We start from the raw sequence: 20238 nt of genomic DNA, 5'->3' as shown, positions 1-20238 counted from the left end.
TTAGTTATTGATTTCTTCATCTTTAAATGCAGTATTTGAGATTTTATGTATTTCTATCAAATCAAAACGGGAATTTCTACTCAAAGCAAAGGTTGTAAAAGTATACTAGACATTTATAGAATAAATCATACATAGTTTGATGTTTCTGTGACAAACGGTGAATTAGTTATTGATTTATACAGTTTTAAATGATATTTGATTAGATTTTATAGAATAAACCATATCTGTTTTTGTTTCTGTGACAATCAATTCATTTGTTATTGATTTTTGAAATTGCAATGGCTTTTGGCGAATGAATGTCTGAATATGAAACCAACTTCACCTCGGTCTGGCTACTCGTGATTTTTTTAAAATATTTTTTTACCTTTATCTCAATGACTGCCTACTAAGGAACGGTGGGTTAACTACATTGTTCAGGGACAGAACGAAAGATTAATGCTATGTAAACTCGGGGATTTGATTCAGCAACTTTCCAGCTACATAGCCCAACGCTCTAACCACTAGGCTACCTGTGATGCTAAGATGTATATAGTATGCAGTATGCATATGCAGTTATTGTGAATAAGCCACTGCAGTTATGAAATTGATAAAATAATGGCCATGTTTCAAGTGTGTACCGACGGAATATTTTTGGTATTTATTAGGATCCCCATTAGCCGCTGCAAAAGTATCAGAATTGTTCACTTCTCAACTTCTCAAACCCCGGCTTGAGAAGTCTGCTTCCCAAGCGTTCTCTGAAGTCTCGCGTTGTTACGTCTCTGTGTTTAGAAACTGGTAGTGGGGAAACAGGAAGTTCCGCGCAGGCGCACATCATTCTTCAGAATAAAGGATACGTCAGAATTGTGCAGTCGAGACGATAACTTCTGTGTCCGTTTCTAATATATTACTACTGGTATGTAATAGCACGTTCTAATATCGAAAGAACATTTCATAACATGCTAGGTAACAATTACGTCAAGGTATTATCACGTTTGATAAAGGTTTTATGTGCTATTTTTTTTAATGTCAAACCGCGTGAGTGAACGTGATCACCTTTTTCAAGTCACATAGTTAGATACTTTGGTAGTCTGAGTGGATGTATATAATTTCGTCAAGGTAATTTCATAAAGGATCAATCTATTTGAGATTTCCGGGTTCGTTTTACATATCGTTTTTGGTTTTGTGTAAAATTCGGGAGATGGTAAAATGGCGGATCCCCCTCGGTCTGCATCAACGTACTTCAGTGCAGGCAGTGAGGGTGCAGCAGAGAGACAACATTACGGTTACACTACTGTTTTGGAGCTAAATGTAATGATTATCAATCAGTTTTCTACATGTGTACTAATATTCAGAGACATTCAGCTGTTTCTGTCTATCTATAAATGTTACTGTGGTGTGAACGGAAATACTATTGGTTTTTGATTGGAATAATACAGTGGAGACCAGGTATATTTAGGAAAATAGTACATAGTGCTGTCTGAAACATACTGCAACCTTGTACTAAATGTTTTTTTTAGTAATTTATGCATTTATGTGAATTCAGGAAATCTACTATAGATTAAGTACATTTAGAGTTGTGTAGCCTAATTTAAAGTGTATGCTTTGTATAATGTGAATTAATTAATGTTTTGTTGCCAATGCTTAGCTACCAGATCTATTGAAATCAGTGCTTGACTTGGACAGGAGCTCACCAGAGCTGAGTACCAGCACCTCAAATTTCTACTGTTTGAGCTCATGTTCCTCTTATAGAATATTAGCTCAACAGTATTGTGGAGCTCCTTTACCTAAATATAAACCATATTTTTAGAGAATAAAGAAAGTCTTGACAGTTCTGGCACTAACTTTTGTGTCCGTTTCTCTTTATTAATACTGGCCGACTCAGATTAAGTCTGAGGCCAGTAACATCAACAGTGAGGACAAACCCAGTCTGCCACTCTCCTTCCACACTGAGTTCAAACCTACAGTCACTGGGTCCTGATTGTGACAGTGGAGCCCAGTTTGCACTGCAGGATCCAGAGATGGCGTCAGTGAAGCTGGAAGACTGCAGTCAAACACTGGAGCTGAATGTCAACATTAAAGATGAAGAAGAGGAGGAGAAGATTGGGACATCTGTTTCTCATGGTAAGAGCAGGTTCTATCTATCTTAAGTTGGTGTTTTTCATTCCAACTTCCCACTGTGCAGGAAACGTTGCTGTAGAACTGTTTTATTTATTTTATTTCACCTTTATTTAACCAGGTGGGCCAGTTGAGAACACCTTTATTTAACCAGGTGGGCCAGTTGAGAACACCTTTATTTAACCAGGTGGGCCAGTTGAGAACACCTTTATTTAACCAGGTGGGCCAGTTGAGAACGAGTTCTCATTTACAACTGTGACCTGGCCAAGATAAAGCAAAGCAGTGCGACAAAAACAACACAGTTACACATGGGATAAACAAACAAAAAATCAATATGCAGTGTGTGCAAATGTAGTAAGATTAGTGAGGTAAGGCAATAAAAGCCACAGTGGCGAAATAATTACAATGTAGCATTAACACTGGAGTGATAGATGTGCAGATGATGATGTGCAAGTAGAGATACTGAGGTGCAAAAGTAAATAACAATATGGGGATGAGGTAGTTGGGTGGGCTATTTACAGATGGGCTGTGTACAGGTACAATGATCGGTAAGCTGCTCTGACAGCTGACGCTTAAAGTTAGTGAGGGAGATAAGACTCCAGCTTCAGTAATTTTTTGCAATTCGTTCCAGTCATTAACAGCAGAGAACTGGAAGGAGAGGCGGCCAAAAGAGGAGTTTGCTTTGGGGATGACCAGTGTAATATGCCTGCTGCACCTCATGCTACTGGTCGGTGTTGCTATGGTGACCAGTGAGCTGAGATAAGGCAGTTCTTTACCTAGCAAAAACTTATAGATGACCTGGAGCCAATGGGTTTGGTGACGAATATGAAGCGAGGGCCAGCCAACGAGAGCATACAGGTCGCAGTGGTGGGTAGTATATGGGGCTTTGGTGACAAAACGGATGGCATTGTGGTAGACTACATCCAATTTGCTGAGTACTGTTGGAGGCTATTTTGTAAATGACATCGCCGAAGTCAAGGATCGGTAGGATAGTCAGTTTTACGAGGGTATGTTTGGCAGCACGAGTGAAGGAGGCTTTGTTGTGAAATAGGAAGCCGATTCTAGATTTATTTTTGGATTGGAGATGCTTAATATGAGTCTGGAAGGAGAGTTTACAGTCTAACCAAACACCTAGGTATTTGTAGTTGTCCACATATTCTAAGTCAGAACCGTCCAGGGTAGTGATGCTAGTCGGGCGGGCGGGTACGGGCAGCGATTGGTTGATGAGCATGCATTTAGCTTTACTAGCATTTAAGAGCAGTTGGGGGCCACTGAAGGAGTGTTGTATAGCATTGAAGCTCATCTGGAGGTTTAACACAGTGTCCAAAGAAGGGCCGGAGGTATACAGAATGGTGTCGTCTGCGTAGAGGTAGATCAGAGAATCACCAGCAGCAAGAGCGAGATCATTGATATATACAGAGAATTTAACCCTGTGGAACCCCCAGAGACTGCCAGATGTCCGGACAACAGGCCCTCCGATTTGATAGACTGAACTCTGTCTGAGATGTAGTTGGTGAACCAAGCGAGGCAGTCATTTGAGAAACCAAGGCTGTTGAGTCTGCCAATAAGAATGTGGTGATTGACAGAGTCGAAAGCCTTGGCCAGGTCAATGAAGACGGCTGCACACTACTGTCTTTTATCGATGGCAGTTGTAATATCGTTTAGGACCTTGAGCGTGACTGAGGTGCACCCGTGACCAGCTCGGAAACCAGATTGTGTAGTGGAGAAGGTACGGTGGGATTCGAGATGGTCGGTGATCTGTTTGTTCACTTTGCTTTTGAAGACTTTAGAAAGGCAGGGCAGGATTTCATGATGAACTGTTTTAATGAGAAGGTAGATGTTATTTCATGCTACTGAGACTTGGAGGTTTGACACCAGTATTGTCAACATTTGTTTTATTAACTGGTCTATCTGGAGTGCTCAGAGAGTAGACTAAAGAAGTGAAGTAGACAAACTGCCAGTGTTTTAAAGTTCTATGAAGTGAGTCTGTGTAGTTTCTAACCCTTGTGATACTGAGTGGAGGATGATATAGCTCATACTTTTCTTGTCTTAGGAGATACTTTTAGAATAGTTGTATTCCCCTTTTGTATTGCACAGCCTACTGATATGAATACGTACAGTACCAGACTACTGATATGAATACGTACAGTACCAGCCTACTGATATGAATACGTACAGTACCAGCCTACTGATATGAATACGTACAGTACCAGACTACTGATATGAATACATACAGTACCAGCCTACTGATATGAATACATACACTACCAGACTACTGATATGAATACATACACTACCAGACTACTGATATGAATACATACACTACCAGCCTACTGATATGAATACATACACTACCAGCCTACTGATATGAATACATACACTACCAGCCTACTGATATGAATACGTACAGTACCAGCCTACTGATATGAATACGTACAGTACCAGCCTACTGATATGAATACGTACAGTACCAGCCTACTGATATGAATACATACAGTACCAGACTACTGATATGAATACATACAGTACCAGCCTACTGATATGAATACGTACAGTACCAGCCTACTGATATGAATACATACACTACCAGCCTACTGATATGAATGCATACACTACCAGACTACTGATATGAATACGTACAGTACCAGACTACTGATATGAATACATACACTACCAGCCTACTGATATGAATACATACACTACCAGACTACTGATATGAATACATACACTACCAGACTACTGATATGAATACATACAGTACCAGCCTACTGATATGAATACGTACAGTACCAGCCTACTGATATGAATACGTACAGTACCAGCCTACTGATATGAACACGTACAGTACCAGACTACTGATATGAATACATACAGTACCAGCCTACTGATATGAATACATACAGTACCAGCCTACTGATATGAATACGTACAGTACCAGCCTACTGATATGAATACGTACAGTGTGTTCGGAAAGTATTCAGACCCCTTGATTTTTTCCACATTTTGTTATGTTACCGCCTTATTTTAAAATTGATTAAATGAAAAATGTCCCTCATCAATCTACACACAATACCCCATAATGACATCACAATACCCCATAATGACATCACAATACCCCATAATGACATCACAATACCCCATAATGACAAAGCAAACGCAGGTTTTTAGAAATGTTTAAACATTTATAAAAAATAAAAAAAATGGATACCTTATTTACATAAGTATTCAGACTCTTTGCTATGAGACTTGACATTGAGCTCAGGTGCATCCTGTTTCCATTGATCATCGTTGAGATGTTTCTACAACTTGATTGTTGTCAACCTGTGGTAAATTCAATTGATTGGACATGATTTGTAAAGGTACACACCTGTCTATATAAGGTCCCATATTTGGCCGTGCATGTCAGAGCAAAAACCAAGTCATGAGGTGGAAGGAATTGTCCATAGAACTCCATGAAAGGAAATATTCACAAGCTGGTAAAATGGCGGCCCCCACTCGGTCTGTGTCAACAGACTTCAGTGCAGGCAGTGTGGATGCAGCAGAGAGACAATTTTACGGTTGCACTACTGTTTTGGAGATAAAGGTATTGATTATCGGTTTACTACATGTGAAATAATATTGACACATTCAGTTTGTCTTTATCTATAAACGTTACTGTGGTGTGAACAGGAAATACAATTGTTTTTTGAAGTAAACCATGAATACAAGGTTTTCAATTAAAATGTCAAATAGTGCTGCCTAAAACAAACTGTAACCTTGTACAAAATGGTTTGAGTAATTTATGCATTTATCTACTACAGGTTAAGTTTTAGCTCAAAAGTATTGTGGAGCTCCTGCACCTAAATATAAACAGTAACGGCACCCAAAATGAGTATCGGCAACTATTTCAGTCCAAGTCAAGCACTTAATTAGATAATTGAACAAAATATATATATATATACAGTGCCTTGCGAAAGTATTCGGCCCCCTTGAACTTTGCGACCTTTTGTCACATTTCAGGCTTCAAACATAAAGATATAAAACTGTATTTTTTTGTGAAGAATCAACAACAAGTGGGACACAATCATGAAGTGGAACGACATTTATTGGATATTTCAAACTTTTTTAACAAATCAAAAACTGAAAAATTGGGCGTGCAAAATTATTCGGCCCCCTTAAGTTAATACTTTGTAGCGCCACCTTTTGCTGCGATTACAGCTGTAAGTCGCTTGGGGTATGTCTCTATCAGTTTTGCACATCGAGAGACTGACATTTTTTCCCATTCCTCCTTGCAAAACAGCTCGAGCTCAGTGAGGTTGGATGGAGAGCATTTGTGAACAGCAGTTTTCAGTTCTTTCCACAGATTCTCGATTGGATTCAGGTCTGGACTTTGACTTGGCCATTCTAACACCTGAATATGTTTATTTTTGAACCATTCCATTGTAGATTTTGCTTTATGTTTTGGATCATTGTCTTGTTGGAAGACAAATCTCCGTCCCAGTCTCAGGTCTTTTGCAGACTCCATCAGGTTTTCTTCCAGAATGGTCCTGTATTTGGCTCCATCCATCTTCCCATCAATTTGAACCATCTTCCCTGTCCCTGCTGAAGAAAAGCAGGCCCAAACCATGATGCTGCCACCACCATGTTTGACAGTGGGGATGGTGTGTTCAGGGTGATGAGCTGTGTTGCTTTTACGCCAAACATAACGTTTTGCATTGTTGCCAAAAAGTTCAATTTTGGTTTCATCTGACCAGAGCACCTTCTTCCACATGTTTGGTGTGTCTCCCAGGTGGCTTGTGGCAAACTTTAAACAACACTTTTTATGGATATCTTTAAGAAATGGCTTTCTTCTTGCCACTCTTCCATAAAGGCCAGATTTGTGCAATATACGACTGATTGTTGTCCTATGGACAGAGTCTCCCACCTCAGCTGTAGATCTCTGCAGTTCATCCAGAGTGATCATGGGCCTCTTGGCTGCATCTCTGATCAGTCTTCTCCTTGTATGAGCTGAAAGTTTAGAGGGACGGCCAGGTCTTGGTAGATTTGCAGTGGTCTGATACTCCTTCCATTTCAATATTATCGCTTGCACAGTGCTCCTTGGGATGTTTAAAGCTTGGGAAATCTTTTTGTATCCAAATCTGGCTTTAAACTTCTTCACAACAGTATCTCGGACCTGCCTGGTGTGTTCCTTGTTCTTCATGATGCTCTCTGCGCTTTTAACGGACCTCTGAGACTATCACAGTGCAGGTGCATTTATACGGAGACTTGATTACACACAGGTGGATTGTATTTATCATCATTAGTCATTTAGGTCAACATTGGATCATTCAGAGATCCTCACTGAACTTCTGAAGAGAGTTTGCTGCACTGAAAGTAAAGGGGCTGAATAATTTTGCACGCCCAATTTTTCAGTTTTTTATTTGTTAAAAAAGTTTGAAATATCCAATAAATGTCGTTCCACTTCATGATTGTGTCCCACTTGTTGTTGATTCTTCACAAAAAAATACAGTTTTATATCTTTATGTTTGAAGCCTGAAATGTGGCAAAAGGTCTCATAGTTCAAGGGGGCCGAATACTTTCGCAAGGCACTGTATATATTTAATAAAGACCTTGCCAAAACTGTTTCTCGTATACTATTTGCAGACTCAGGTATGAGGCCAGTAACATCAACAGTGAGGACAAACCCAGCCTGCCTCTCTCCTTCCACACTGAGTCCAAACCTACAGTCACTGGGTCCTGATTGTGATAGTGGAGCCCAGTTTTCACTGCAGGATCCAGAGATGGCATCAGTGAAGCTGGAAGACTGCAGTCAAACAATAGAGCTGAATGTCAACATTAAAGATGAAGAAGAGGAGGAGAAGATTGGGACATCAGTTAGTCATGGTAAGAGCTGGTTCTGTCTAATTTTGTTGTTCGTTACAACTTCTCCGCTGAGCATGAAAAGTTGCAGTATAACTGTTTCAATGAGAACGTAAATATTATTTCATGTTACTGACACTTGCATGATTTGACACCAGTATTGCCAGCATTTGTTTTATTCACTGGGCGATCTGTAGTGTTCAGAGAGTAGACTGAAGAAGTGTAGTAAAACTGACAGTGTTTTTAAATTCTATGAAATGAGTCTGTGTAGTTTCTAACCCTTGTGATAGTGAGTGGAGAATGATATGGCTCATCATTTTCATGACTTGTGAGATAGTTTTAGATTAGTTTTATTCCCCTTTTGTATTGCACAGCCTACTGAGATTAATTACGTACAGGTAATGCCTAGTGGTTGGAGAGATGGGCCAGTTATCAAAAGGTTGCTGGATCGAATCCCTGAGCTGACAAGGTAAAAAATTAACTGCAAAATAAGAAACGTCCTCTTACAGTCAACTGTGTTTATTTTCAGCAAACTTCATGTGTAAATATTTGTATGTAAAATAACAAGATTCAACAACAGACATAAACTGAACTAGTTCCATGGACATGTGACGAACAGAAATAAAAGAATGGGTCAATAATGGGTCAAAATCAAAAGTAACAGTCGGTATCTGGTGTGGCCACCAGCTGCATTAAGTACTGCAGTGCATCTCCTCATGGACTAGACACCCACCTGAATGACCCAGATACTAAGGAGAAGTCCCTAACTGTTTTATGGGCCTGCTGTAAGTGGTCTGTATGCAGCCAAAATGCGATCAGAGATCTAGACCATCACTGCCCCCTCAAGATTCTGAGCCTGCATGGCAGGATTGGTCCTGCAAAGCCAAAGCCCCCTAAAGGGAGAGCATACTACACAAGGAAATTCTCAAAGCTGCTAATGAGAACTTTGATGACCTTGTACCTAGCCGGTGGGGATTCCGGTGGGGTGCCCCCAGGCAGTGGCAGTGCTGGCAACACTAGCTGCAGTAACCCATGGGGAGGGGGTCACACTCTGACATTCAGAGAGGGGGTATATTATTGTGACCCTGGTGGCGCAAAATCAAAGTCTGACTGCATGGAGATGCTTGGGAATATGGTCAATACGGGTGACCGTATTGTGGGTGTTTCAGGGAAAAGGTGTACATTTGACCTCCATCATCTAGGATGTGACAATGGTTCATAAAATCTCTCAATTTCTGCCCATTTTTTTGTGCTGTCTTGCAGGCCGTCTCATACAGCTGCAACTGTAAGTGCATTTGTAAATCAAGACCTTTCTTGAGTTGGGCTCTGGGATGGTGCAACTGTTGAGAATGTGAGTTTATGGTTGTGTGGGGGGAAAGGGTTGAGTGTGTGTGTGGGTGTATGTGTGTATCCCACAAATGTTGCGAAGGAGTAAAAGATGTTAGGGACGATAGAGGATGATCCTGAGCTATATATAATACAAATCGGGGTGAGGGTGATGGAAAGGCATTTGGCAGTTGATCTACTTCAACTCGGTAAATGGCACTGTGCTCTTTTCGAAGGATGGATCCCAATCTGTTCAGGGCTATGGGATACGGGGGGTCGGGGGTGGTCTGCCGGCATTGGGATGACAACCCAACTCGGGATGAGGGCTTTTAGCGGGTGGAATAGTAGGGACCAATTGGAGGTTTACCTAGTAGCAATGCAAATATCATGGTACAGCTATATAGACACTCCATCATCATGTTACTTTTTAATGGTACGTTTATAATCATATATTTTGATAAATAGAATTGAAAGTTGTCTCATTATGGTAAGTGGTGAAATAAGTATAGCCAGTTACAATTGTAATGGCCTAGCAGGTAATAAGAAAAGACGATCAGTATTTACCTGGCTAAAAGAGAAGGAATATAATATCTATTGTTTACAGGAAACCCATTCAACAAAAAATGTACTGGGGGGCGAAATATATTTCTCCCATGGGCAAAGAAATTCAAAAGGGGTAATGGTATTAATTAACAGTCATTTTGATCCAAATGTGCAACTTGTCCAAACAGATCATCAAGGTAGATGGATTATTTTAAATATGTTATTGGACAATAAACAGATATGGCTTATTAACCTATACGGTCCAAATAATGATGATCCAAACTTCTTTGAAAATATATATAAGAATTTATCAACTCTACAAGCAACACTAGACTATTATTATAGTGGGATATTTTAATACGGTCTCTAAATACCTCTATGGACCGGAAAGGAAATCGCACTACAAACTATCACCCTCAGGCACTTAAGGAATTAGTGGATATATGGAGACTTAAATACCCTGACCTAGTGAGATATACATGGCGGAGGCTTAATCAAGCTAGTCGTCTTGACTACTTTCTTATGCCATTCTCTCTGGCACCAAAAGTCTAAAAAGTGTTGATAGGGGACAGAATGCGGTCGGATCATCACATTATTGAGATATATATATATATATATATTTCTCTTACAGAATTTCCACGTGGGCGAGGATATTGGAAATTTAATCAAAGCCTACTAGATGATAAATTGTTTAGAACTAGGACAGGAGAATTTATAACTGACTTTTTCAGACATAACATGGGTACAGCAGATCCCCTTATTGTATGGGACACTTAAGTGTGCCTTTAGAGGCCATGCAATTCAGTACTCCTCTATAAAACAAAAGCGATTTAGATCAAGAGTCTATATTCACAAAGGAAATTGAAGGACTAACAGTACAGTTAGATAGCAATAAAAACAGTACCATAGAGGCACAGAATAAGTTAGAGGAAAAACAAAAAGGTAATGGAGGAATTAAGAAAGATCCAGTGTAATATATTATAAAAATAAAGCGAACTGGATGGAATATGGGGGGAAATGCACCAAATTCTATTTCAATCTTCAATATAGAAATGCTACAAAAAAAAAGTATTAAAAGTATTAAAACTTGTTACAAATGATGGAGTCACGCATGATTCACCAAATTATATTTTGAAAGAGGAAGTAAAGTACTTTAAGAATATGTTTGTGTTTCAGGCTCCTCCATCTCCACTAACTGAAACTAATTGTATGGATTTTTTTCCTAATAATAATGTTAAAATTAACATCTGTAGAGAAAGACTCATATGAAGGCCAAATTACAGAGGAGGATTTTTTTCCTAATAATAATGTTAAAATTAACATCTGTAGAGAGAGACTCATATGAAGGCCAAATTACAGAGGAGGAACTGCTTGATGAAATTGGGGCCTTTAAGGATGGGAAAACTCCAGGGCTGGATGGCATACCAGTGGAAGTATACACATCTTTTTTTTTATATACTCAAAGGACCATTATTAGCATGTTTTAACCACTCCTATATAAATGGTAGATTATCAGACACACAACAAGAAGGTCTGATATCATTATTACTGAAACAGGACCAAAGTGGTGTGTGTGTGTATATATATATATATATATAAAGATCCAGTCCATTTAAAAATTGGAGACCTCTTACACTTCAGTGTTGTGATGCAAAAATTCTAGCTAAATGCTTGGCGCATAGAATTAAAGTATTGTCAGCTATTATTCATAGTAATCAGACAGGTTTTTTTACATGGACGATACATTGGAGATAATATACGACAACTACTAGAAATAATAGAAAACTATGAAATATCAGGGACACCAGGCCTGGTTTTCATAGCTGATTTTGAGAAGGCTTTTGATAAAGTACGACTGGAGTTTGTATAAATGCCTAGAATATTTCAGTTTTGGGAAATCTTTTTATAAAATGGGTTAAAGTTATGTATAGTAACCCTAAGTGTAAAATAGTAAATAATGTCTACATCTCAAACTTTTAAACTATTTAGAGGAATAAAACAAGGTTGTCCACTATCGGCATATCTATTTATTATTGCCATCGAAATGTTAGCTGTTAAGATTAGATCAAACAATAATATTTAGGGATTACAAAATCTGTGGCTTAAAAACTAAGGTGTCATTGTACGCTGATGATTTATGTTTTCTTTTAAAACCAGAATTAGAGTCTCTCCACGGCCTCATAGAGGATCTAGATACTTTTGCTATTCTCTCTGGATTAAAACCAAATTATGATAAGAGTACTATATTATGTATTGGATCACTAAAAAAATTCAAATTTTAAAATTACCATGTAGTTTACCAATAAAATGGTCTGACGGGGAGATGTGGACATACTCGGTATACAAATTTGGTTAGCAAGCGGTGACGATCCAGATGAAAATGTTCAGAGTTTGCTGGTAGGAATCCGGAGGATATGGAGAGAAAAATAGGTCCGGTTTGCTCTGGTTTGAAATGCGTTGTAAGAACTGGTGAGAGCTGTCCGAGCTAAAGGTTAGCTGATGACCGCTAGCAGTGGTTAGCTGACTGATAGCCGCTAGCAGTGGTTAGCTGACTGATAGCTGTTAGCTAGTTAGCTTCAGTTGAGAGATTCCAGTTCTGAGGTAAATAGAAATACTTTAGGAATAAAAACAGATCCACACCACATTGGGTGAGGCGGGTTGAAGGAGAGTATTTGAAGTTGAGGTTTAGGAAAAATATTAAAAAGAATGCGAAGAAAAATGTATACATGGGACAAGACAAAGATGACTGACTGCTACGCCTTCTTGGAACTGAGTGGATGTACATAATTTTCTCAAGGTAATTTAATAATCAAATCAATTTATTTGAGATTTCTGAGTTCGTTTTACATGCTATTGGTTTTGTGTAAAATTCACAAGCTGGGAAAATGGCGGCGCCCACTCTGTCTGCGTCAAAGAGAGGCAATTTCATGGTCGCACTACTGTTTTGAAGCTGAATGTAATGATGATCAGTCCTACATGTGTACTAATATTCAGACACATTCCGTTTCTTTGTCTATAAATGTTAATATGGTGTGAACGGGAAATACAATTGGTTTTTGATTTAAATAATATAGAGAAGACAAGGTTATTCAGGAAAATAGTACATAGTGCTGCCTAAAACATACTGCAACCTTGTACTAAATGGTTTTTGAGTCGTTTATTAATTTATGTAAATCCAAGAAATCTACTATAGGTTAAGTTTAGTTACGTTGTGTAGCGTGTACTTTGTCTAATTTGAATGAATTCTTGTTTTGTTGTCAATGCTTACCTACCTGATCTATTGAAATTAGATGGACAGGAGCTCACTGGAGCTGAGGACCAGCACCTCAATGTTCTACTGCTTGAGCTCAAGTTCCTCTTATAGAATATTAGCTCAACAGTATTGTGGAGCTGCTGCACCTAAATATAAACAGTACCCCGCCACCTAAAATGAGTATCAAACTATTTCAGTCCAAGTCAAGCACTGAATTAGATAATTGCACAATAAAAAATATAATATATTTTAATAGAGAGTAAAGAACGTGCCAGAAATGTCAAGACAATAACTTTTTGTCTGTTTCTCATTGTTACTACAGGACGACTAGAATTAAGTCTGAGGCCGGTAACATCAACAGTGACGACAAACTCAGCCTGCCTCTCTCCTTCCACACTGAGTGCAAACCCACAGTCACTGGGTCCTGATTGTGACAGTGGAGCCCAGTTTGCACTGCAGGATCCAGAGATGGCATCAGTGAAGCTGGAAGACTGCAGTCAAACACAGGAGCTGAATGTCAACATTAAAGATGAAGAAGTGGAGGAGAAGATTGGTAAATCTGTTTCTCATGGTAAGAGCAGGTTCTATCTAACTATGTTGTTCGTTCCAACTTCCCACTGTGTATGAAAAGTTGCAGTAGAACTGTTTCATGATAAACTGTTTATCATGCTACTCCTACTTGCATGGTGTGACACCAGTATTGCCAGCATTTGTTTTATTCACTGGGATATCTGGAGTGCTCAAAGAGTAGTACACCTAAGTGGTGAAGTGGACAATCTGCCAGTGTTTTAAAGTTCTATGAGTCTTTAAAAAAAAAAAAAAAAAAAAACATGTTTTACCTTTATTTATGTAGGCAAGTCAGTTAAGAACAAATGATTAGTTACATTGACGGCCTACCCCCGGCCAAACCCGGACAACGCTGGGCCAATTGTGAGCCACCCTATAGGACTCCCAATCATGGCCAGATGTGATACAGCCTGGTTACTAACCCTTTGATAGTGAGGGGAGGATGATATGGCTTTTACCCACTTTTAGAATAGTTCTGTTCCCTTTTCTATTGTGCAGTCTACTGATATAAATATGTATGTCTCCCGGTACAGCCAGAAGAGTACTGGCCCCCCATTTGAGCCTGGTTCCTCTCTATGTTTCTTCCTAGGTTCCTGCTTGCTGGCAAGTTTTTCGTGGCCACTTTGTTTCTACATCTACGTTGCTTGCTCTTTGGGGATTGAGGCTGGGTTTCTGTAAAGCACTTTGTGACAACTTCTGATGTAAAAAGGGCTACATAAAATACATGTGATTGACATGTATATCACATCAACTGACTGGTTCTTCTGATGTTGTTCACACAGGAGACAATGTTGAGACATTCTCTACATCTAGAGAGCAACAGCAGGAAGATCACAGAGCTAAGAGGTCTCACCCCTGCCCACATTGTGAGGAGATTTTCCCATTTCTATCAAAGCTAAAAGTACACCTAAAAATACACACAGGAGAGAATCGGCATTCCCATACTGACGGTGGGAAGAATTTCACAACATCCAAGGCTCTGACAGTTCATCAGAGAGTGCACACAGGAGAGAAGCTGTTCTCCTGCTCTGACTGTGTAAAATGCTTCACAACATCAACTAGGCTAAAAGTTCATCAAAGAACACACACAGGAGAGAAGCCTTACATCTGCTCTGACTGTAAGGCGAGTTTCTCTCTACTGCGCAACTTAAAACGACATGAACGTATACACACAGGAGAGAAGCTTTATTCCTGCTCTGACTGTGCGGCGAGGTTCTCTCTACTGTGCAACTTAAAACGACATGAATGTATACACACAGGAGAGAAGCCTTACTCCTGCTCTGACTGTGGAAAGAGTTTCTCTCTACTGGGCCACTTAAAAAGACACCAACATATACATACGGGAGAGAAGCCTTACTCCTGCTCTGACTGTGGAAAGAGTTTCTCTCGACTGGGCCACTTAAAAACACATAAACATATACATACAGGAGAGAAGCCTTACTCCTGCTCTGACTGTGTAAAATGCTTCACAACATCAACTGAGCTAAAAGTCCATAAAAGAACACACACAGGAGAGAAGCCTTACTCTTGCTCTGATTGTGTAAAATGCTTCACAACATCAACTAGGCTAAAAGTTCATCAGAGAACACACACAGGAGAGAAGCCTTACATCTGCTCTGACTGTGCGGCGAGTTTCTCTGTACTGTGCCACTTAAAACGACATGAAAGTATACACACAGGAGAGAAGCCTTACTCCTGCTCTGACTGTGCGGCGAGTTTCTCTCTACTGTGCAACTTAAAACGACATCAACGTTTACACACAGGAGAGAAGCCTTATCACTGCACTGACTGTGAGAAGAGATTCTACAGATTGGGCCATTTAAAAAGACACCAATGTATACATAAAGGAGAGAAGTTTTCTCAGACCAGCTAAGATTAGACACTACACTTAATTCTCATGTCATTAAATAATTGGCAACGTTGAATTGAATCAAATGAAGAAAGCGTAGAACACTCAATTGTTATCCTGTTGTTTCTCACTGAGAGAGAACTGTACAGAGGGAATGGAGCATTATAGAATGTTAGCCTGTCTTTACTGATCAGTGTACACCTTGACAGTTTTGGTGAGTGTTGTTAGCATCTACTGTAAAGATATTGAGATGACCTTGGATTTGCCCTTAAGGTTGAATATCCTTTGTGAGGCTTCTCACAGTGGAGTCTGATGGTTAACTGAGTGGTACTGCTTCACTCTGCAGTTTTCTGTGGGATTGAGCTAGTAGACACAACATGCACTGAGTGTATAGAACATTAACGACACCTGTTCTTTCCTTGACATAGACTGACCAGCTGAACCCAGGTGAAAGCGATCATCCTTAATGATCTAGTTGTTGTGTATTTATTATAGATCCTCATTAGCTTTCAACAAAAAACAAACTGCGGTTGCAGTGGGCTAAGGAATGAAAACACTGGACACTGGAAAATTGGAAACGTACTGCCTGGTCTGATGAATCCCAGTTCCTGCTGTTTCATGCTGATGGGAGGAAATGGTGGAAAAAGTACCTAACTGTCATACTTGAGTAAAAGTAATGATACCTTAATAGAAAATGACTCAAGTGAAAGTGAGTCACCCATTAAAATACTACTTGAGTAAAAGTATTTGGTTGTAAAGATACTTAAGTATCAAAAGTAAAAGTATTAATCATTTCAAATTCCTTCAATTAAGCAAACCAGGCGGCACATTTGTCTTTAAAAAAAATATATAGTACGGATAGCCAGGGAGCTCAATCCAACACTCAGATATAATTTACAAACGAAGCATTTGTGTTTAGTGAGTCTGCCAGATCAGAGGCAGTGGGGAGGACCAGGGATGTTCTCTTGATAAGTGTGTGAACTGGACCATTTTCTGTCCTGCTAATCATAAACAATGTAACAAGTACTTTTGGGGGTCAGGGAAAATGTAAGGAGTAAAAAGTACATATTTTCTTTAGGAATGTAGTGAAATAAAAGTTGTCAACAATATAAATAGTAAAGTACAGATACGCCCCAAAAACGTCTAAATTAGTTATTTAAAGAAATTATTCTAAAAAAAAGGGGTAAAATTAAAAACAAAAAATATATATATAAATAGTAAAGTACAGATGAACTAGGTCTTCAAATAATTTATTCTTTAGTACTTTACACCACTGCATGCATCCATGCATCCACTTTTGTTTAATGATTAACAGACTGAATCTACTACTTCTTTATTTAATTGTCTTTAATACTTGATTCATTATTGTAGTCATTGATGAATGTATTTGAATAACTGTATTGAAGTTAATTGATCTGGTGGCAGGTAGCCTAGTGGTTAAGAGTGTTGGGCCAGTAACTGAAAGGTTGCTGGTTTGAAACCCGAGCCGACTAGGTGTAAAAATCTGTCATTGTGCCCTTGAGCAAGCCAATTAACCCTTATTTGTCCTGTACCCTTATTTGTCCTGTAAATCTCTTTGGATAAGAGCATCTGCTAACTGACAAGAATGTAATGAAAAATTATGTTTGTACATTTTTTTTCTCTCTTGTGTATAATTAAATGAAATAAACTGTTTGAAGTGAAATACTGTATATACAATACACAACATTACCACTGTGTTTACCCTGGTCAGAGGGACAGGGCCATAGTAAACTAGACTATGTAGCAGCTGTTGTTAGTAGCCTACAGTTTCCATGTAATACAGCATGTCAGATCACTAATGATTAGGTGTATAGGCTGCTACATTTCTGCTTATGTCTTTTGGGAGTGATGTGTTATCAGGCTAAGTAACTACTAGGTACATTATTTACCCATTTCAATATTATACCAACCAACCCTATGCTTGGTGTGACTGTTATGGTCAGAACAGACCTTCTGATATGCCCTTAAATACTGTAATATGCAACCTGGAATTAAAATGTAAGAGGACCAGTGCTTCTACAGTGAATCACATCTGTGCTGTTTGAGAGAGATGTTGTTAGACTACATTGTATTGTTGTTTCCTCTTCTGAGGGCTCTGGTGGGGAACAGTATCATTTCAATTCACAGGACCTTCAGTCCTTCAAGTTTAGCACTATATCCACACATTAGAATTATCTGAATTATGATGATGGTGAAGGGGAAGATTGAATTGACTATACACAACAGGGGTTGGTAACTAGGTTTGGCCTCCAGTCAATTTGTTTCTTAGTTTGTAACTAGTCTGCGGGCCAGAACATAATTAGCCGATTTAAAAAAAAGCCTATAGCTGCCCAATTCATAGTCCTACACAGTGTAGGCTACAATACACATTTAACACATAACTAGTGGGATAAACAATTCAATGACCATAACATAATGTCCATCTGATTACAGTGGTGAAATCACCTATGTCTAAATTTATAGTCAAGCTGTTCTATTAAAATATATGGTTGGTTTTACAAATACAGGCATGTTAAACGTTTTGGAAAATTAAATCTCTTAACGGTTTTTTCTCTGAATATCTTCTTCACCCGATCTGGAAACAAGATCTAATAGTGGCTGAGACCAAACTATTTAACAATTAAAGATTTTTATTGGTTATTTTAGTTGAAAAGGAAATGACAGAAATTATGCCTACGGTGTTTTATATAACATTTAACATTCAAAAACTTTTATTTTTAACTATTTGGAAGTTTCCTTAATTATATGTATTCATTATTGTCGTGTCTAAATGTCCATATCTGCCTTGATGATACTCAGAAACATGTATTTACCACATCAACATCTTAATATTTTACATTACTTTAGAAATTATTTAAGAACAAGTATAAAAGGTTCACATATGGGAAAAGTAATTTATATCAGTTGTAATTTAATACACTTTTGGCACAACAATATGTACCGTGATGGTAATGACTTAGCGTTGTGGTAATGACAGAGTGTGGTGGAAATGACATTTCATAGAAAACAACTGATGAAAAATACCATTAAACATTTTAATGTCACAGTAGTACATGTTTAATTTGATTGAAGATATAGAACAGACCACTTGTTCCAATTCATCCCAAAGGTGTTCGATGGGGTCAGGGCAATGTGCAGGCCAGTCAAGTTCTTCCACACCGATCTCAACAAACCACTTATGTATGGACCTTGCGTTCTTGAAAACGTGATTGCAGTGTACTAATGAACAAAATACTACAATAAAGTTTTTTTTTTGTGAAACATCCCTTTCATAGAGCCTACCACTCCATTAAAGGAGTAGTTCACTATTTTATAACTTGGAAGTCCTGTATGTAAGATCAAATCAAATGTATTTATAAAGCCCTTCTTACATCAGCTGATGCCACAAAGTGTTGTACAGAAACCCAGCCTAAAACCCCATACAACAAGCAATGCAGACGTAGAAGCACGGTGGCTAGGAAAAACTCCCTAGAAAGGCCAAAACCTAGGAAGACACCTAGAGAGGAACCAGGCTATGAGGGGTAGCCAGTCCTCTTCTGGCTGTGCCGGGTGGAGATTATAACAGAACATGGCCAAGATGTTCGAATGTTCATAAATGACCAGCATGGTCAAATAATAATAATCACAGGAGTTGTCGAGGGTGCGACAGGTCAGCACCTCAGGAGTAAATGTCAGAAGGCTTTTCATAGCCGATCATTGAGAGTATCTCTACCACTCCTGCTGTCTCTAGAGAGTTGAAAACTGCAGGTCTGGGACAGGTAGCACGTCTGGTGAACAGGTCAGGGTTCCAAAGGAGCAGACAGAACAGTTGAAACTGGAGCAGCAGCACGGCCAGGTGGATTGGGGACAGCAAGGAGTCATCATGCCAGGTAGTCCTGAGGCATGGTCCTATGGCTCAGGTCTTCTGAGAGAGAGAAAGAAAGAAAGAAAGAATTAAAGAGAGCATACTTAAATTCACACAGGACACCGGATAGGACAGGAGAAATACTCCAGATATGACAGACTGACCCTAGCCCCCCGACACATAAACTACTGCAGCATAAATACTGGAGGCTGAAACAGAAGGGGTCAGGAGACACTGTGGCCCCATCCGATGACACCCCCGGACAGGGCCAGACAGGAAGGATATAACCCCACCCACTTTGCCAAAGCACAGCCCCCACACCACTAGAGGGATATATTCAACCACCAACTTACCATCCTGAGACGAGGCAGAGTATAGCCCACAAAGATCTCCGCCACAGCACAACCCAAGGGGGGGCGCCAACCCAGACAGGAAGACCACGTCAGTGACTCAACCCACTCAAGTGACGTACCCCTCCTAGTGACGGCATGGAAGAGCACCAGTAAGCCAGTGACTCAGCCCCTGTAATAGGGTTAGAGGCAGAGAATCCCAGTGGAGAGAGGGGAACCGGCCAGGCAGAGACAGCAAGGGCGGTTCATTGCTCCAGTGCCTTTCAGTTCACTTTCACACTCCTGGGCCAGACTACACTCAATCATAGGACCTACTGAGGAGATGAGTCTTCAATAAAGACTTAAAGGTTTAAAGGTTGAGACCGAGTTTGCGTCTCTCACATGGGTAGGCAGACCATTCCATAAAAATTGAGTTCTATGGGAGAAAGCCCTGCCTCCAGCTGTTTGCTTAGAAATTCTAGGGAGAATTAGGAGGCCTGCGTCTTGTGACCGTAGCGCACGTGTAGGTATGTACGACAGGACCAAGTCGGAAAGATAGGTAGGAGCAAGCCCA

The 20238-nt window shown here is 39.5% G+C and overlaps 1 protein-coding gene across 2 annotated transcripts; it reads left to right on the top strand.

Annotated features, from left to right (window-relative positions):
- Positions 1 to 799: 799 nt before the first annotated feature.
- On the top strand, positions 800 to 17144 carry LOC139372850 (oocyte zinc finger protein XlCOF6-like). 2 transcript variants are annotated; one of them, XM_071112685.1, is made up of 5 exons: positions 800 to 892; positions 1862 to 2100; positions 7717 to 7956; positions 13377 to 13625; positions 14404 to 17144. In XM_071112685.1, exons 2-5 carry the CDS (start codon positions 1998 to 2000, stop codon positions 15492 to 15494), a joined length of 1683 nt encoding a protein of 560 aa, XP_070968786.1. In that variant the 5' UTR covers positions 800 to 892; positions 1862 to 1997; the 3' UTR covers positions 15495 to 17144. The 2 variants fall into 2 exon arrangements, with proteins under 2 accessions (XP_070968786.1, XP_070968787.1); XM_071112686.1 differs by lacking the exon at positions 800 to 892 and having other exon boundaries at positions 1557 to 2100.
- The last annotated feature ends 3094 nt before the right edge of the window (positions 17145 to 20238 follow it).

This window comes from Oncorhynchus clarkii, chromosome 18, assembly GCF_045791955.1.
Source record: "Oncorhynchus clarkii lewisi isolate Uvic-CL-2024 chromosome 18, UVic_Ocla_1.0, whole genome shotgun sequence".
In the NCBI taxonomy this organism is placed as follows: domain Eukaryota; kingdom Metazoa; phylum Chordata; class Actinopteri; order Salmoniformes; family Salmonidae; genus Oncorhynchus; species Oncorhynchus clarkii.
The sequence above is the reverse complement of the archived record's forward strand: the minus strand, read 5'-3'. Positions and strand labels throughout refer to the sequence as shown.